At 50.7% G+C, this 16,074-nt stretch overlaps 7 protein-coding genes across 7 annotated transcripts; 3 read left to right on the forward strand and 4 right to left on the reverse strand.

Moving 5' to 3' along the window:
* Window positions 1–227: 227 nt before the first annotated feature.
* On the reverse strand, window positions 228–3,354 carry N7537_007654 (uncharacterized protein; the record flags this gene model as incomplete). Its single annotated transcript, XM_056898709.1, has 3 exons — window positions 228–405; window positions 1,068–3,072; window positions 3,204–3,354. 3 exons carry the CDS (start codon window positions 3,352–3,354, stop codon window positions 228–230), a joined length of 2,334 nt encoding a protein of 777 aa, XP_056750785.1.
* A 494-nt stretch (window positions 3,355–3,848) lies between these two features.
* N7537_007655 (uncharacterized protein) lies at window positions 3,849–4,460 on the forward strand (the record flags this gene model as incomplete). Its single annotated transcript, XM_056898710.1, has 2 exons — window positions 3,849–4,141; window positions 4,163–4,460. Coding segments are annotated over 2 exons (591 nt in total), but the record flags the coding sequence as incomplete, so codon positions are not given.
* Window positions 4,461–4,999: 539 nt separating this feature from the next.
* Window positions 5,000–6,240, reverse strand: N7537_007656 (metal homeostatis BSD2 family protein; the record flags this gene model as incomplete). Its single annotated transcript, XM_056898711.1, has 3 exons — window positions 5,000–5,578; window positions 5,645–6,130; window positions 6,217–6,240. 3 exons carry the CDS (start codon window positions 6,238–6,240, stop codon window positions 5,000–5,002), a joined length of 1,089 nt encoding a protein of 362 aa, XP_056750787.1.
* A 264-nt stretch (window positions 6,241–6,504) lies between these two features.
* Window positions 6,505–6,961, forward strand: N7537_007657 (ubiquinol-cytochrome c reductase complex assembly factor 2; the record flags this gene model as incomplete). Its single annotated transcript, XM_056898712.1, has 2 exons — window positions 6,505–6,519; window positions 6,617–6,961. The coding sequence occupies 2 exons, from the start codon at window positions 6,505–6,507 to the stop codon at window positions 6,959–6,961; spliced, it is 360 nt and encodes a 119-aa protein (XP_056750788.1).
* Window positions 6,962–7,197: 236 nt separating this feature from the next.
* N7537_007658 (3-oxoacid CoA-transferase) lies at window positions 7,198–9,058 on the reverse strand. The gene is made up of 3 exons (XM_056898713.1): window positions 8,930–9,058; window positions 7,671–8,850; window positions 7,198–7,614 (listed from the first exon to the last, which is right to left on the reverse strand). Exons 1-3 carry the CDS (start codon window positions 8,990–8,992, stop codon window positions 7,301–7,303), a joined length of 1,557 nt encoding a protein of 518 aa, XP_056750789.1. The 5' UTR covers window positions 8,993–9,058; the 3' UTR covers window positions 7,198–7,300.
* A 656-nt stretch (window positions 9,059–9,714) lies between these two features.
* N7537_007659 (ubiquitin-specific protease UBP2) lies at window positions 9,715–14,265 on the reverse strand (the record flags this gene model as incomplete). The annotated part of the gene is made up of 12 exons (XM_056898714.1): window positions 9,715–9,803; window positions 9,888–10,337; window positions 10,393–10,582; window positions 10,646–11,066; window positions 11,119–11,770; window positions 11,830–12,367; window positions 12,428–12,516; window positions 12,575–12,969; window positions 13,026–13,071; window positions 13,125–13,332; window positions 13,408–14,165; window positions 14,244–14,265. The coding sequence occupies 12 exons, from the start codon at window positions 14,263–14,265 to the stop codon at window positions 9,715–9,717; spliced, it is 3,858 nt and encodes a 1,285-aa protein (XP_056750790.1).
* Window positions 14,266–14,721: 456 nt separating this feature from the next.
* Window positions 14,722–15,653, forward strand: N7537_007660 (Tim17/Tim22/Tim23/Pmp24 family protein). The gene is made up of 4 exons (XM_056898715.1): window positions 14,722–14,936; window positions 14,995–15,114; window positions 15,180–15,374; window positions 15,429–15,653. The coding sequence occupies exons 1-4, from the start codon at window positions 14,753–14,755 to the stop codon at window positions 15,521–15,523; spliced, it is 594 nt and encodes a 197-aa protein (XP_056750791.1). The 5' UTR covers window positions 14,722–14,752; the 3' UTR covers window positions 15,524–15,653.
* The last annotated feature ends 421 nt before the right edge of the window (window positions 15,654–16,074 follow it).

Consider the following 16,074-nt stretch of genomic DNA (forward strand, 5'->3'; position numbering starts at 1 on the left):
TCTGTCGCTGTATGAGATGCTAGCTAGTTAATATCCCCTCTTGTTTCCAACTCCGCCATCATAATTGAATTACCCTCCACCAGATATACCGGGGAGTTGTAGACAAAGGAACTCGGCCACGTGCCAAGCCACGTGCCTGCCACCTGACAGCACCTACCCAAATAGGAAGGTCCCTAGGCGGTAACCTTCTGCCAAGAAGTGAGGTTATATTGAACTTTAAGGATATCCTATCGCCCTTCGGGGCATATGGTCAAATGAAAATATACAGAGAAGATTAGCATGGCCCCTGCACTAAGGATGACACGCTCAATCAAAGAGAAGCTACCCATTTTTTTTCCCCTTTCGAGATCCGATTTCGAGGCTATACAGGTGTGGGTCTTCCGGTGCCATGTGATTGGTCCTACGCTTTTCGGAAGTGCAAATCATGTGCCCCAATCCAACGGCCAGGTTTCGAATGACGTTGTCAGCGAATCCACTTTTCTTTTTATTTACGGACCGGATCTGCAATTTAGGGCTATGCAACATGCGTGCTATCCCAACGGAATTTGTGGATATATCATCTTCTCCACGGGTCGTAGGTGGACTTTGAGTAAACTTGGATTATATCGTACACTGTTAACTACCTGTGAAGATCCTTGACTATCAAAAGCAAAACTGCAGAGAAATTCAGCCTTGTACCACCCCTTTCCATGGCCGAACTACATGCAGGTCATCCTGTACCTTGGATAGATAGCCCTGCCAGTGCTGGTGCAATGTACAAAAGTGCACGCATGGCACGAATGAGTGGGCTATTTAGTGATACTGCGCGAGCCATCATGAGCAATACATTGCAAGCCTTGGAAACAGCACCAATGTATATATAAGACAAAGGGATAATTAGACCAGACGAAACATAAATATGGATAAAGAAGTGAATCAGAAGAAATGAAATTCATGCATTCGTATGCGATGTCATCAAACCGACTATAGAGTAGACAAACCTCCCAAATCAAGCCAGGATTTTTAATACCAAAACAAAAGGCTAAGACTTAAAACTAGGTAAGATCAATATATCTCAATAATAATACCCTCTCCACCAAACAGCCATGCAAGCCGCAACAACCAGATCAAGCATTTTAATCCCCTCGTCTTCAATGACCAACTTTCCCAGTTTCGCACTCTTCCCCCTTAACCCACCGCCGGCAGGCTCCCTAGCAAGCGAGAAATCCAAGCGATCCTCATCGGAATCATGATCCAGATCCCCACCGCTACTATTACTCGTACTGCGGTGGTGGAATTGGCTCTGGCGCGTGAAGCGTTGCGCACGCATAGAGGTTCTGCGGAGGAGAGTTGAGGGGCTGAGGTTTGTGCGCGAGGCTGTGGGGGTTGAGGCGGGGAGAGGTGGAGGGTTTGAGCCTGGACCTGTGTGCGCCCGCGGCCGGGAATAGGTGTTTGGGTTTAGGAGCTGGGAGAGGGAGTTGCGCTTTGCGGATGTGTAGCTGTTGTTGGAGGAGGATGGTTCGAGTGGTCCTCCGTCGGAGGTGTTGTCGTTTGGGTTGTCGTTGAGGCGGGGGAGGGACTGTGTTTGGATTTGGCTTTGCGTGAAGGGGGACAGGTGGTTTGGGTGGGGTTTGTGGGTTGCATGGTGGGCGTGCGAGTGGAGATTTGCTGCTTGGAAGGGGGTGTTGAAACGGAGCTCGGCCACAGTTACGGCGGGGGGTGCTTCTGCTTCGCCGTTGGGGGGAATGAAGCCGCCGGGTGTCGGAATCATGTGTTTGCATTTGAGGCTTCGACCGTTCACGCTGTTTGTAAAGGTACATGTGCCATTCCAGGGAGAAGTGAAGACGTAGTAACCGCTTTTTAGCTTGGATGGGCCATCTGGGGTGTGGCCGTTGCTGCCATCTGCAGCAACGGAGTCGTCGAATGGCTTTGATACGCAGAGTTGGCGGTGGAACTTGCGTGGGCCGGTTGGCTGCTTCTTTGATTGCTCAGTGGCTAAGGACTGGGCAATGGCAGAGTTAGGTAGGCGTCCGATTCCCGTCGGGATATTGGCTGCCAGGCTGGATAATGAAGGCATCTCATTTGAGCCTGCGAACCTATTATATCCTGGCGTGGAAATCTCGATATCGACGGTGTTGCGGTCCATTCGGGGGGTTGATATAGTTGCCACATTCCATTGTGTACCAGACGTGGGATCACGCCGAATGAGCGTGATATGAAAACCAGCATTGCTAGGAGGGTTACCATGTGCGTTTCGATGTCGGTTAGGAGATTGCCCGGGGCTTCCCAATGGTGATCCGGTACGGTTATGCGAAGAACGAGGCCGAAATTGCGGCCTAGAAGAGTCAAGGCTATGACGGCCAGCCGACAGTGCCTCGTACTTTGCTTCATACTTCTCCTTCCAGTTCTCTCCCCGGGTTTGCAATTGTTCGGTAAATGCGCTCCATCGGGATGTCCTTTTAGACGGGTCTTCGCCTGTTGCAGAATTGGCCCATGGCTCTTCACCAGGCGGCAAGGGAGGCAAAGGTCGCCGCGGCCCACCGCTCTTACCACCCGATTCTACCGGTACCCCTCTAGGGATATTATTATTCAAAGGGGGCTGTATGTTGGCGACTGGAGTCCCAGAGAAAGATACATTCTCCGCGGTAACCTGCGGCATATGGATTGGCCGTGGTGGCAAGGTCGGAGAAGCAGTGGCATCCTGCGACATTGGAATTGGACGTGGCGGTAAGGCCGGAGAAGCAATACCATCCTGCAGCACAGGGATTGGACGTGAAGGTAAGGCGGGGGGAGCAGTGGCATCCTGTTGAGGCGGTGCCAGCAAAGGCTCGGGGTTGGGGTCCCCTCCTCCACCAACTGGTTTCCGGCGCACATTGTTCAGCCGCGCGAACTCACGTTGTGCCGGGTCGTCGGCGCCCGCTTCCTCAAGACGCTCCTTGCGCAATTGGGCCTGCTCTTCGCGCTCTTCCTCCACTTCCTGGAGCAGGGTATCATCGTCGGGAGTCGCGACATGGAGATAGTAAAGGGAGGCGTTGATTGCCTCCGCGGAGACACTGGATTTCGTCGGTGGTTTGAGAGGTGAGAGGAATATGTCTGCATATTAAACAGCAGTCAGTTATGGTTTATCTTCATTTGGTTGTTAAAGCACGATACTGCGCAGGTATGGGACTTTCGAGAGCGAAAGACAGAGAGCAGAATGTCAATATTGTGGAATTTATTCATACCTTTGCTTCCCGGTACACGCACAATGTATAGAGAGAGTGGTTCGTGTTTCTCGTGGGTGGGATTTCGTGGGTAGGCGGGGGGATTCGATGCGATATTGGTGACCGATGACAGTGATCGTGCCTCGACGGGGCCCTGGGAAACGGTAGACATTGCGGACAAGGCCGCGATCCACCCCGATAAGAAACGCAGGTAAAATATCGAAAGACTGAGGTTATGTTGAGTTGAGGTTGGCAAATAAACAATGGGGCACTCGGTAGTGGGCGGAGTTGGTCGTTCCGCCGGAAGGGGCGCCTGGTTTATTTCTGAATTCTATTCTGTTCGCTTTTCTGATTTCTGTTCATCAGTGGGGTGAAGTTGCGCAGGCAAGACATGAAGGGACGCAAGTGCAAGGAACAAGGATATAATGCTGCCTATCGTGGCGCAGTACGCGTGGGCATCACCCCTTGGGCCTTGATTACGTTGGGATCTACTCCCTACAACTTACGACTTGCAATATTGTTGGTAGAATCCAAACTCACTGCAATTGACGTCCAGGATAACCGCTGTTGGGGCCAGAAATAGTCGCCAAACGCCTCAAAGACGCCTATGACTGACAGAAATCCACCTCATCTTAAACGACAACTATATTGGATATACCGGGCAGCAACCCCCCAAAACCCTTCTCGAGGCCAATCCAAACCCTTCTCACCCCTAGCAACCATTCCCCGCCGCCAACACCAGCCGAGACAGCGGCCAATCTTGTTAACTCGGTGACTATTTCTTCAGATCCGGCCCACGCGCTCTGGGAACTCTGGGACGCCTTCTCTACAGCTGTCGCCACCTCTCCAACTTCACATAACCCTCACCTTTCCCTCCACGCACACCCGCCAACGCAGCCTAACGAACGCGCAAGATCCAATGCCAGTAGCTACATCGAGGCCGACGGAAAGCTATACTGGTAGATACTGCTGCGGTTCAGCGCGCAGTGGCGCGACGTGCATGATATCCTCGAGGCCTGGCGTAATTGGGACGGGGTGCGTGATTCGAGTGCGGGTAACTCTACTATTAGTACGTTAAGTAGCAGTGGTGGAGAGTATTTTCTCCGCTTCTGCGTATTCTCAGCTGCGCTTCTGAACATGACTAAAGGTAAAGGCAACGTGCCTCCTATATGGGTTTTCTTTGCATGCCGCGACGTGCTAGAGCGCGATGGACCTCAGTCATGCCCACAAAAAGGGCATAGGATGTCGTCGGAGCAGTTGTGGGCGCTGGATGTCTAGGTAGCAGCGACCTGGATGCGAGATGGGGGCCGGATATTATGGGAGGCGGACTATGAGGAGCAGCGGCACTGGGCGGTATGATAAGACGGAGCTGTGGCTGAGAGGTGGGCTGACACGGGAGCAGTGGATATTGTGGGGGAAGAGGCTGAGGGCTTTGAGTATACAGGAAATATTAGAGGAAACTGTGGCGGTGGTTGTAGAAGCTGCTGATGTAGTTAGCGGCATTCTGGAAGAGTCAACTTAAGAGTATTGAGCTTCTTACTACCAAAATATGCCAACTGCTATTGTTGTTCATTGTTCATATATTTGGTATCATCAGAATAGCTACACGGCCAGAAATAAAAGTAGAAGTAGAATGGTCTGAATAAAAAAAAAAAGGAAAAGAAAAACCGAAGGAATGCAATCCGGAGGCAGTACTCCTGGGGGGGTGTCGATACAAAACAGAAACTCCATGCTGCAACGCCAGACATTTCCATGTCCATGTCCAGGTCCCAGAAAAAGAAAAAAAAACCAAGTGAAAATCCCATGTATACCCAATATTAGACAACAGTCTCGGACCGTTCACCTTCTGCAATGACTGGTACACCCAGACCACGATCCGGGCTCTGCAACACAAGCTGTTCATGACGTCGTGCCCGCAGGAAGTCACTGACCGCACGGATCAAAATGAACCAACCAACAATCATGAGAATATATGAGATCCATTCACTGGTGGTGATGCCAGATATGGCACCGTTCCCTCCACTGCTCCCGCCCTCATTAACCGAGTTAGGGTCGAAGTTGTGGCTGTTGGGGTCAGGTGGAGGAACATATTCAGAGCTTCCAGGGTCCGAGCTCGAACTGTCGCTGCCGCCTTTCATGTAGAAGCCGTATTGAACCAGAGTAAGACCGAGGCCCGCTCGGCTGCCGTTCTTTGCAGCATGGGTAGTGTGGAGGAGATAGGTCAGCAAGAAGCCAACAAGCTGGAATGACATTGAGATCATGGCGTTCCAGACAAATGAGAAAACGGATCCAACAGGCAGTCCATCGACATAGACCTCGTCGGACGAGATACCTGGAGCCACAATCGTGGTCTCCCAGTATGGGGGTGTCGCATCAGCGGCGGCTTCTTCGTATGACTAAATGAGATATCAGTACACACAAGTCTTTCAGTTATATCACAAAACACTCGAATATCAACTTACAGGAGGAAGATCATCATTCTTCTCGCCCCGTTCCGGCTTGGCGGCAAGATTGGCGAAGACTCCATCATTCGATGAGGCGATCTGCCGACTGCCTCCAGAAGTCGGTGCTGTGAAACTCGGTAAAATCGTCGGCCGTCTGAGAAGCCCCGGTTGAGTCGGATCCTGTACATCGACCCTTGACTCCGACGAGGACGCCGTGGCGGTAGGGCCATTATCCGGGGGAGCTCGGAAGTCGGGGTCAGCTCGCATCAAGCGCTGTCTATCATCCGGCTCATTATCATCATCGGACTCGTCTTCGTCGCCAAAGGCATCGGCCAGTGTCTGATCATCATCGTTGTGCTGTGGATCGTTGTGTAATAGCCGCCTCGACGATGGGGACGACGAGCGGGACCCGGAACGGAAAGATGAAGGCGAAGAGTTGCTGTGTTCGGGTCGCGCGTTCAGCGGATAGGAATGTGGTTCTTCCTCTTCATCTTGGGCATTTACCTATACATATAGTGGTCAGTGTCTTGTCGAGAGATCCCATCCGGGGAGGGCTTGTTCTGATAGGGGATCAGCGGGGGATTGCGTACCCGTGAATAGCGCTGCGAGCTCATGGCGAGCTGAGCGGGAAGCGACCCGGAATAGAATCAGAAAGGAAAATGAGACAGAAACAAGTTAGGTTGGAAAGCAAAAATGATATAACAAGAGTACAAGGGGATGGGAAGATGTCGGGGTTGATGAAGAAGGCAACAGGAATGGATGTGGCTGATGATGCCTGATGCGCCAGGCCAAAATAGACTGTTCCCGTCTTCGCCTCAACTTTCAAAGGAAGATCCTTCCCCTATACCACAATTATCTTGGGATATCTCTTGTCCACCATGGCTAAAGCACCCGTGAGTATCTTACCCAACATTCAAATTGTTCCATATAACATCATCGACAAGCGCTCCCCACGTTCAATCCCAAACAATCTCCTAACAAACCATCTAGACCCTTAGCCCGCGCTCCCTCCAAAGCCGCCTCACACACCTCCTCAAGCACTGGCCTTCGGATGCAGTCCGCCCAGCCTCAGTCTCCGTCCAATCCTACATTGAGTCTCGTCTCCAGCCAGCAGTCAAGTCCAGACCAGCAATTTCCGAGTCCTCCGTGGATGCACTCGAATCGCTGCTGAACAACCGCTACGCGCGCAAGTATCCCATGCCGGAGAAACTGCGCCGACCAGCCAGTAACCCAGACCACTATGACAATGTCGTACGTGAGTTTGCGGAGGCGCCGAACCGCGATTGGCTTGGCCGGTTGAAAAAGAGGTTGGCTGGTATTATCCGCTTGACGTGATGCTTCTGTTTTTGGTGTATATATAGACTTTGATTTTTTGACACGGAAAACTTGGGAAAACTTGATTTATCGTTGTCTCACTGGATTTGGGTCAGCATTATGGGGTTTTTTGTTTAATGGGTTGCATGACTTGTACCAATACCTTTTTCTCTCTTGTTTTTTTGTGTTTTATTATTGTATACCTACTATATTTTCTACTCAAATGTACGAGATTTGTTCAGAAACATGTTCGTCTTGATGCACATCCAGGATATGTCCATGGGAATGAATTTTGAAACAATCTAACTCCTAATTGCTATATACAAAACGCTTGAAGAATCATAGAATTTGCATGCAAACTTATAGCATGGGCTTCAGGTCATCGGCGACCTTGAAGGGGGCATCGGTCTTAGCCTGGACCTCCTCGACGGTGACACCGTCGGCAATCTCAATAAGAGTCAGGCCGTGGGAGAAGTCAACGTCGAAGACGCAAAGGTCAGTGATGATACGGCTGACGCAAGCGGGGCCAGTCAGAGGGAACTCGCAGTTCTTGACAATCTTGGCGTTACCCTTCTTGTCGGTGTGTTCCATGGTCACGACGACCTTGGTGGCGGATGGGTTGGAGACCAAGTCCATGGCACCGCCGAAGCCCTTGATCTTACCGGGGAGCATCCCTACGAGAGAATGTTAGTTATATGCATAAAACGGAAGAAGCATGGGAAAGACGTACAGTTGGCCAGGTCACCCTTGGCGCTGACCTGCATGGCACCTAGGATGGTCAGATCGATACGGCCGGAGCGGATCATGCCAAAGGACTCGTCGCTGCCGAAGCAGCTGGCGCCGGGTTTGAGAGTGACGGTTTCCTTGCCGGCGTTGATAAGATCGGCGTCCTCCTCACCCTGCTTGGGGTAAGGGCCGAGACCGAGAATACCGTTCTCAGACTGCAGGGTCACCTCGACGGAGGGGTCGACGAAGCTAGGAGCAAGCATGGGCATACCAATACCGAGGTTGGCGTACATGCCGTTCTTGAACTCCTTAGCGGCACGGCGGACGATACGCTCGCGCTTGTTGGCGGTATCACCCTTACCGAGAGCAGAGGTATCAGCGCCCTCCTCCTTGGCGAAGGTGAACTTCTCAATTTGCTTGGGGGTGGTGGTCTGGATAACACGCTTGACATAGATACCGGGCAGGTGGACGGCAGCGGGATCGATCTCGCCGGGCTCGACGATGTGCTCAGCCTCGACGATGGTCATCTTGGCGTTACGGCCCATGGCACCGTTGAAGTTGGCGGCCGCGTAGCGGAACTGGCAGTTACCAAGCTTGTCGGCCTTCCAGGCCTTGACGAAAGCGTAGTCACCCTTGATCGACTCCTCCATGACGTAGCTCTTGCCATCGAACACCTTGGTGTCACGCGGCTCACTGAACTTTGCGACTGTGCCGTCGGCATTGTGTCGCAGGGGCACCGCACCGGTCTGCACCACGGTACCGAAGGCGGCAGGTGTGTAGAACGCGGGGATTCCCGCACCACCGGAACGGCACCGCTCAGCGAGAGTTCCCTGGGGAGTGAGCTCCAACTCGATCTCACCAGTGAGGTACATGCGCTCGAAGGTCTTGTTCTCGCCCACGTAAGAAGCAATCATCTTCTTGATCTGCTTGGACTTGAGGAGCAGACCGAGACCAGATCCGTCCACACCGGCGTTGTTACTGGCCACGGTCAGGCCAGTGATTGAGGGGTTCGCCAGGACGGCGTTGATCAGTGAGTCAGGTACACCAGACAACCCGAATCCACCGGCGAGCAGAGTCGAGTTGGACTTCATGTCCTTGACTGCTACTTCGGCGGAGGGGTAAACCTTGTTGATCTCACTTCGGCGGACACTGCTGGAGAATGCGCGGGCCATGAAACGTTGGTGCTGGTAAAAGGCAAAACATGTCAGTCTTCGCGACTCAAAAAGCGATATGGGCGATATGAGCCATAGGCAAATTACTTACCTGGGCTGGATTGGCCGAGAACTGACGCGCGAGGCGCAGACATGTTGCCACTTGAGAAGGCATAGCTAATGACTTCCAAATGAGAGATTGGACGTTAATATTAAAAAAATCCCAAGTGTACAGCAACTTATTAAAAGACCAAGCAACCCGTGGCAGCGGCAATAGCCACTTCTTATATTCCCACACGGCAGTGAGAGCGGAATCATTCCCGAGTGATATTCGTTTCCCCGGAAATGTGGATTCCCGGCTCTCTCCCGCCTACTACAATTGCCCTGAGTTCAATACTTTTAACCCCAGAGCTCCTAAACTTGGTGATTAATTATTAGAAATATTGAAATATCCTAAACCAAGTACTCTCAAATTCTACATACATCCCATTCTTTTTTGGCTACTCATTACCTTCAAAATCCCCCCTTAGGCAAATTGACTTCTTTTCTTGCCGCTGCCGAAATTCACAGCCGATCCGTATCCGATTCCCGCGGCTGGCCCAGGTGGGAAATCGGAAGTGCTGAGTCATCATACAGTCACCTGATATGTTTATCCGGGGTAAATTGGAGATGAGTAAGCTTGGAGGTCAAACATAAAGAGAGAAGATCAATTGCAACTATCTTAACCCTACAAGTACTCCATGGTATCTTCAGCGTATGTACATGCTGGATAACAAAAACATTTCACACCTCGCAATGCAGTAATATCCGCGTGCAGACATAAGAGAATCGAGAAATCGAGAAATCATGCAATCATGTTATCATGCTGTCCAGGTGGGTGCCACATAGTGTAAGAGATTAAGTCGGACGGGTTGATTTCACTTCATCAACACTCTTGCGTTTTAGAGGGTTGACAGCTTCCGCATCGACGGGCGTGACATTGGAATCTACCAGTACTGCTCCGAGTCAGTCGCAGGACGAGGACGGGGGCCATGTGGTGGTCTCCGCGTCGGATACAGTGTTTCCCGTACCTGGAGTTCCATTGATGACCGACGCTTCCTCGTAGGATGGAGGTTCCATATTCACGCCCGGCGCAGGGCTGGTGGGCTCAACACCCTCCATGGTCGTGGCTTGTTCTAGATCGGGAAAGTCGGACATGTTGTCGGATACCTCACGGCAGACCGGGTTTGCCAGACGGTCTTTCATGCCATCGTTGACATAGACAAGGAAATACGGGGTCGGAGGGTTGCTAGTCGAGTCGTTCTTGAAGATTTCATCCATGTTCTGGACCTCGGTGACATACTCGTCATTGTATTTGCGCCATAACTTCTTGTCAAAGTCGAAAATGTAGATGTAGTAATGGCCGAATGAGACCGACCCATGATGCACAAAAACAGCGTACAGTCGATATGGGAGGTTATTGAAATCGGCAAATTGGCTGGAAATCATGGTCTGCGTATCCTTGATTTCTTGATCGACAGCTATAAAAAAGTCAACATGTCTGTTTCCAGTGAGCCCGTGACGCCGAACTCTTACCTTGCAGGTCAGTCTCTGCCTTATGGGCAAGGGACTCGAGTTCGTCCAGTAACTCAGTACTAGCCACAGGGTTCATGGAATCGGATCCGACCTCGGCTCCGGTCTCAGTGTCGTTTTCAATGGAGTTCAAATCCTGTAACGCGGTTTTGACTCTACGGAACAATGTTGTCATGTCGACGCTGGCACTCTCCTGCAGAAAAGGGAAAGGTTAGCTATATAAACCTTGGGCACATTGGCCGAGAATATTCGCTACCTTTGTTCTGAGAAGCTCTTCTCGGCGAGCCTCGAGCCTCTTCAGAGACGCCTTCCACTCCCAACATTTATTTCGTCGATCCACAACGTCCGGATTCTTGGTGTCCATGTATCGATCCATGTAGATAGTTTCAAGCAACTCGAGATGGTTTGTAGATTTGAACGAGCATTTCTTAACAGGATCAAACTGAACTCGTTGCACCTGGATTTGGAGAACAGGGGGAAGCTGGCTGATGGATGCGAATTGCTCGGCCACCGAGTTGTCCACACTGATCTTTTGGATATCGAATGCCCCATCAATGGCATCGTAGATGTTTCGAGATCCATGAGCAACATCAACCTTGATGTCACACCACCGTTCGTCCTTCGAACGTGTGCCTTTCTCGGTGGAGATGTAAGAGCGAATTTGGCCGTAGAACAAGCTGAGAAGAAGGTTAACACTGATAACTTGGTGGACGATTGTTCATAACTTACTCTTTGATCTGGTCAAGCTGTTCACCGTCACTGCCAATGCCTCGAGGTTTGATCGCGCACTGGCTCTGGAACAGAACATTGTTGATGACTTCTGTCACATCCTGCTGGGCACCGATTTCTACCTCCTCCTTCAATTGCTTCTCCCGATCAACCTGCGGGACGTTGCGAGGAGGAACAGGCGGTGGTAGGTTGACCGATACAATGTCGTCTGTGTCGATATTCATGTCCTGGGGAGATCCTGGCTCTGCTTGATCCGACAGTTGGTCCAAGTCAGGGGGGTTGTTCTCCTTATCCTCAATAAAAAGTCCAGGTGCATCTTTCATGCTATCATCTGAGACCAATGTTGCATCGCTCCCACTATCGCTGGCGGTCGAATTTTGAACAGGTACGGGATCAGCTTGGCTAGAAGATGGAACCGGCTCCATCCGACCTCCGAGAAGGGGCTGCGGAGGCCCAAGGGGTCCCAAAACGGGAACACCTTCGATATCACCAAGCATCTCGGACCTAGTGGCAGTGATTGTTGATCGACGACGTATTGCCGCCTCGTTGCTTGGGCTAATCAAGGTCAACCGAGCAAGTTCCTGGCCGGGAGTAACCGAGGTTTGGGAGGAGGTGATCATGCTACGGAACAAAATTCGGAGCTCACTGAGGACTGCGAAGGAAAGGGTCAGTTCAAGAGACATAGTCATTGGCATCGACAAAGTGACTTACATCGCTGGGATCGCTCGACCTCCTTCTTCGTCACCTTTCGAGAGCCCACTTGTTTCTTTGCGAGGTTTTCCTCGTCACCAAGATCCATTTGGAAGCGTTCGAAATCCAAGACCAACTCACGGAAAGGACGGACAGAGAAATAGAACTGCAACAGGCTGTTGAGATAGCACGTGTTTCCGATGTTTTGAAGTCCGACTGGCCAATCTCCCATGCTTCTATCAGGCTCATTGGAGATACCTGCCATATTCCTCAACGTAGAGCTGTCCAGTTGTTTGGCAATAATTGTCAGAGCTTGATTGTATCTCTCGGCATCCCCTGGGTTTTCATCGATGCAGATTGTATATGCGGCTATGATCGCCCCATCGTCGACAGTTCGATCAGGGATTTGGAGTAGACGATAGGCATCACCAATGTCCATTTCCCCAGCAATCATCTCCCCAGTATTGATGAAATGTTTCAATGCGACCGATTTGCGGGACTCAGCAATAAGTGCCACGGCGCGTTTCGCAAGTTCTTGGGTAAGTGGATTGTCGTTGACCTGGTTCGTAACATAGTTAGCTCGCGTCCAACCCACAAATGAAGCAACTGGAAAACACACCTTTGCGGTGTACATAGTCATGACAAAATCATCCGGAGTCTGATCCTCGACCCCCAAGAAGACATTCGCTTGTTCGACAGTAGAAACACCTGTTGTCAAAATTAGCATGCATTCGAGTTTCGAGGCAACATGACTGGATCAACGCACGGTCTTCTGATGCCGCCTTGATGCGCGCACTTCCCCTGGAGTCACCAATCCGCCACAGCTGTTGACGCGCCTCGGTATCCTGCGTTGTAGAGTTGAGGAAGGCATAGAATTTGCCAATGATGCTATCCTCAGTGAGGTTTGGATCATCGAAGTGAAGGTGGAAGTATTGATACGCGCCGATAACATCCTCAACGGCGTACTTCCCTTGTTCATAAGCTGTCTGGACAGCTATGTCAATGACTACCTTGTCTTGTTCACCACGCAGACAGCCGATAGCCTTGAGAGCAGACAAGTACATCGGGGTCCTACCAGGATCAGCTGAGACTTGTCGGTTGTATGCTTCGACCACAGCCGTTGAGGACATATCCTCCATCACTCCTAGGTCTTCATAGAAACTAAAGAAACATGTGTCAGATTGAGTTCCGTCAATTTGAAGATAGGGTGTACGGACGGAGCATGAGCCATCTCAAATTCCTTGTAACGCATAGCTGTCGGATCTGGAACAGATATTAGTTGGATGTCCCAGGGTTAAGGATTACAATATACGAACAGTCTTGCGCTTCTAGAGCGCAGGAAATAACGGGGATGGCAGACGAAGGAAGTTCAGGAATCTGGTATCCTTTTCTTTCTGAGACCGATCTGAGATGTATCAGGACTAGCAACTCATGCAGCAAGTCGTCAAGAAAGAGACGGGTTGTGTCTTGGTACGGTTTCTCGGCGTTAGAGGTCGGTTTAGGCGGGTGCCATGCCCCGGTCTCCTGCGTCGATTCGTCAGCGACATAAGACAAAACGAGACCAGTGAGCGATTTGGAAAACATGTCATTATTACGAACCTTATTGTACATGAACTCTAGAAATTCAAGTAATTCCTTACACGCAGCACCTTCCACGCCAAAAGAGTGCATGAACCTCTTATTGACAGAAGAGATGGGCTTGCTGCGTTGCGGATTTCGTAGGGCGTTGGTAATATACAGGCGTAGATTATCCAATATATTGATTGGCTGCGGATCACCCATGCCTTCCATGGACTCAGGATACACTGCCGTGGCCTCTTCAGCTCGTTTCCGCAACAACTCTTTGTCGGTCATCAAGCGGATGGATTCCGGGCTTAGAATCGGAGAAAGAATCCGCAAAGACACCATGGCCGAACATGAGATGTACGAACATTGGTAGTGGTACGTCTCCGCAACCTGCCCTTTGGGAGTTTCTTCGGGCAACGCAAGACCATTCTTCTGCCGTCCTGATTTGTAGACCAAATGGTGCAAGTGTTTCCCCTGGTTCTGACCAAGTGTGCTCATGTGGCTGGTGTAGTTAACCACCACTTGAAGATGATAACGGCACTTTGTGCATATGGCCGAGACCTTGGACGATGTGCCTGGCCTTCTCCGGTGTTCTGGCTCTGACGTGAATGTTTGGTCTTCTTTCAAGACATATTGGTGTCGACATGCTTCCGGTGATATGAATGCGGGTGGGCCGGTGTAGCCTTCTGGGTAAATGGGCGGAGTTTCCGAGAGGAGATTACGGCCTGTGTCTGGGTCGTGTGCTGGATCATACAGCTGGACATCTTGAATGAAACGCGGCGCAGTCTTTCCTATATGATTGATAGAAAAAGTTGTAAGCATTTTCTCAGGTTATATTCCAAATTTGGTGATCCAGGTTGTTGCCTTACCGGCCCTCTGTACAGACGCCATGAAGTACGGTGTTCAGGCCTGAAGGCCTCACACAGGTTGGATAATCGTCTTGATGCTACGGGAGAGTTGATTCTCCTAAAGGTTTGATTCTCATCGAAGCTCACAAAAGCGCGCAATGTAATAGCTCAGCTGTGATGACAATGTTGTCAAATGATGAAATCGTCACTGTATGCGGAGAGACAGCGGGGAGCCTACTGCACTTGGCAGCAAGCAGTGGCAAGCTTCTAGAACTCTCTCCTCCACGAAATGGACGGGTTTGAGATCAAGATTCACTTCTAGCAAGCAGCAAGTAGAATCTCAGACGGTTCTTGATGAAAACAAATGAATCAAAGGGTTCGACAAGAAAGAAGCATCAACCTAATCATGTAGAGCTCCGTTGGAATGGCGGGCGTTGGCGGTCAGATATGGCAGAAACCTGACTCCAAAATCCTATCGCCAACCACATCCTATACCGCAAGCAGTCCATCCCTGCTATCACACACACATCATGGCGCACCACGACGAAGACCACAGCTATCACCCTAAGGATGCCATTTCGGCAGCCATGAAGGCCACCGCGCTTACCGGAAGCGTCGGTCTCTTCGCAGCCGCTGTGCAGAACACGCTCACCAAACAGAACGTCGGAACTCTGGGCGTCTTCGTCCGTGGCGGTGGTATTATTACTACCTTTGGTATGTGCTTCTTTACATATAAATTGATTGATCAATTGCTAAACTGGACATGTTACAGCGGCCATGGGTGGTACCTATGAGTTCGTCAAGAGCGCTTCCGCCAACCTGCGCGAGAAGGAGGACCACTACAACGTCGCTCTCGGTGGCTTCTTCTCAGGTGCCATTCTCGGTCTCCGAGGTGAGTTCTGAATTTAATTGAGTCTATAGTTATTTATTTGGAGCTAATAACCCGGGTTACCTCAGTTCGCACACTCCCCGCTGTGCTCGGATATGGTATCGCCCTGTCAACCGCTATGACCGCCTTCGAGTACACCGGTGGCTCCCTGTTCGGATACCAGAAGGACACATCGGTGGATGAGTTCGACCGCCGGACGGCATTGCGCAAGGCATTCCAGACTCCCGGAGAGCAGACCATCTCGGAATTGGGTGAAGGACGTGGTACGTGCTTCTTATCCGGGTAGCGATATTATCTACCAGTACTAATTTTACTAGGTATCTACGGCCCTGGCTACGAAGAGAGACGCCGGGAGCGTCTCAAGGAGGCTTACGGCATTGAGGTTCCCACATCCCCAGTTCCTGCATCATAAGCCTGCATTCTTCTCAATCCGCCTTTTCCCATTGCTTTGTGTAAATTATCCCCCCATATCACGCTGCCTATCGTGTGGACACGCCCATTCGATTTGGTTTTCTTTAGTCTCCAGGAAATTCAAAACAAGACACATTTCAAGTTTGGACCAATACAGGGTTGTGCAGTTCTGGGTATGCTGGGCTGTAGATACCTACATGGTAGTCCTGGACACTTAATTAAATATAGCCTACAAGACCCGTAGAATCATCGCATGAAACTTAACATCAATTAATCTTGCAGCGGACATGTACCACTCTGGTGTTCAACAATACTCCAAAATGAGGGGATATCCCCGGACCACCCGGGAGCCAATGGCAGCGCACGTATATCAAACGAGTGGAAGACTTCGAGATGTTTCCCAGGCTGGTATGCAATCACGATGAATCATGGATTTTTTGTGCCAAAAAAAAAAAAAAAAAAAAAAAACGAGACGATAACACTGCCGCCAAAGGTTTACCAGCAGCTCTTCAGATATTCGAGCTTACGAAGTTGCCAAAATCGGGCCAAACT

Source organism: Penicillium hordei (assembly GCF_028827395.1).
Source record: "Penicillium hordei strain IBT 12815 chromosome Unknown utg000004l_segment0_segment0, whole genome shotgun sequence".
NCBI lineage: Eukaryota > Fungi > Ascomycota > Eurotiomycetes > Eurotiales > Aspergillaceae > Penicillium > Penicillium hordei.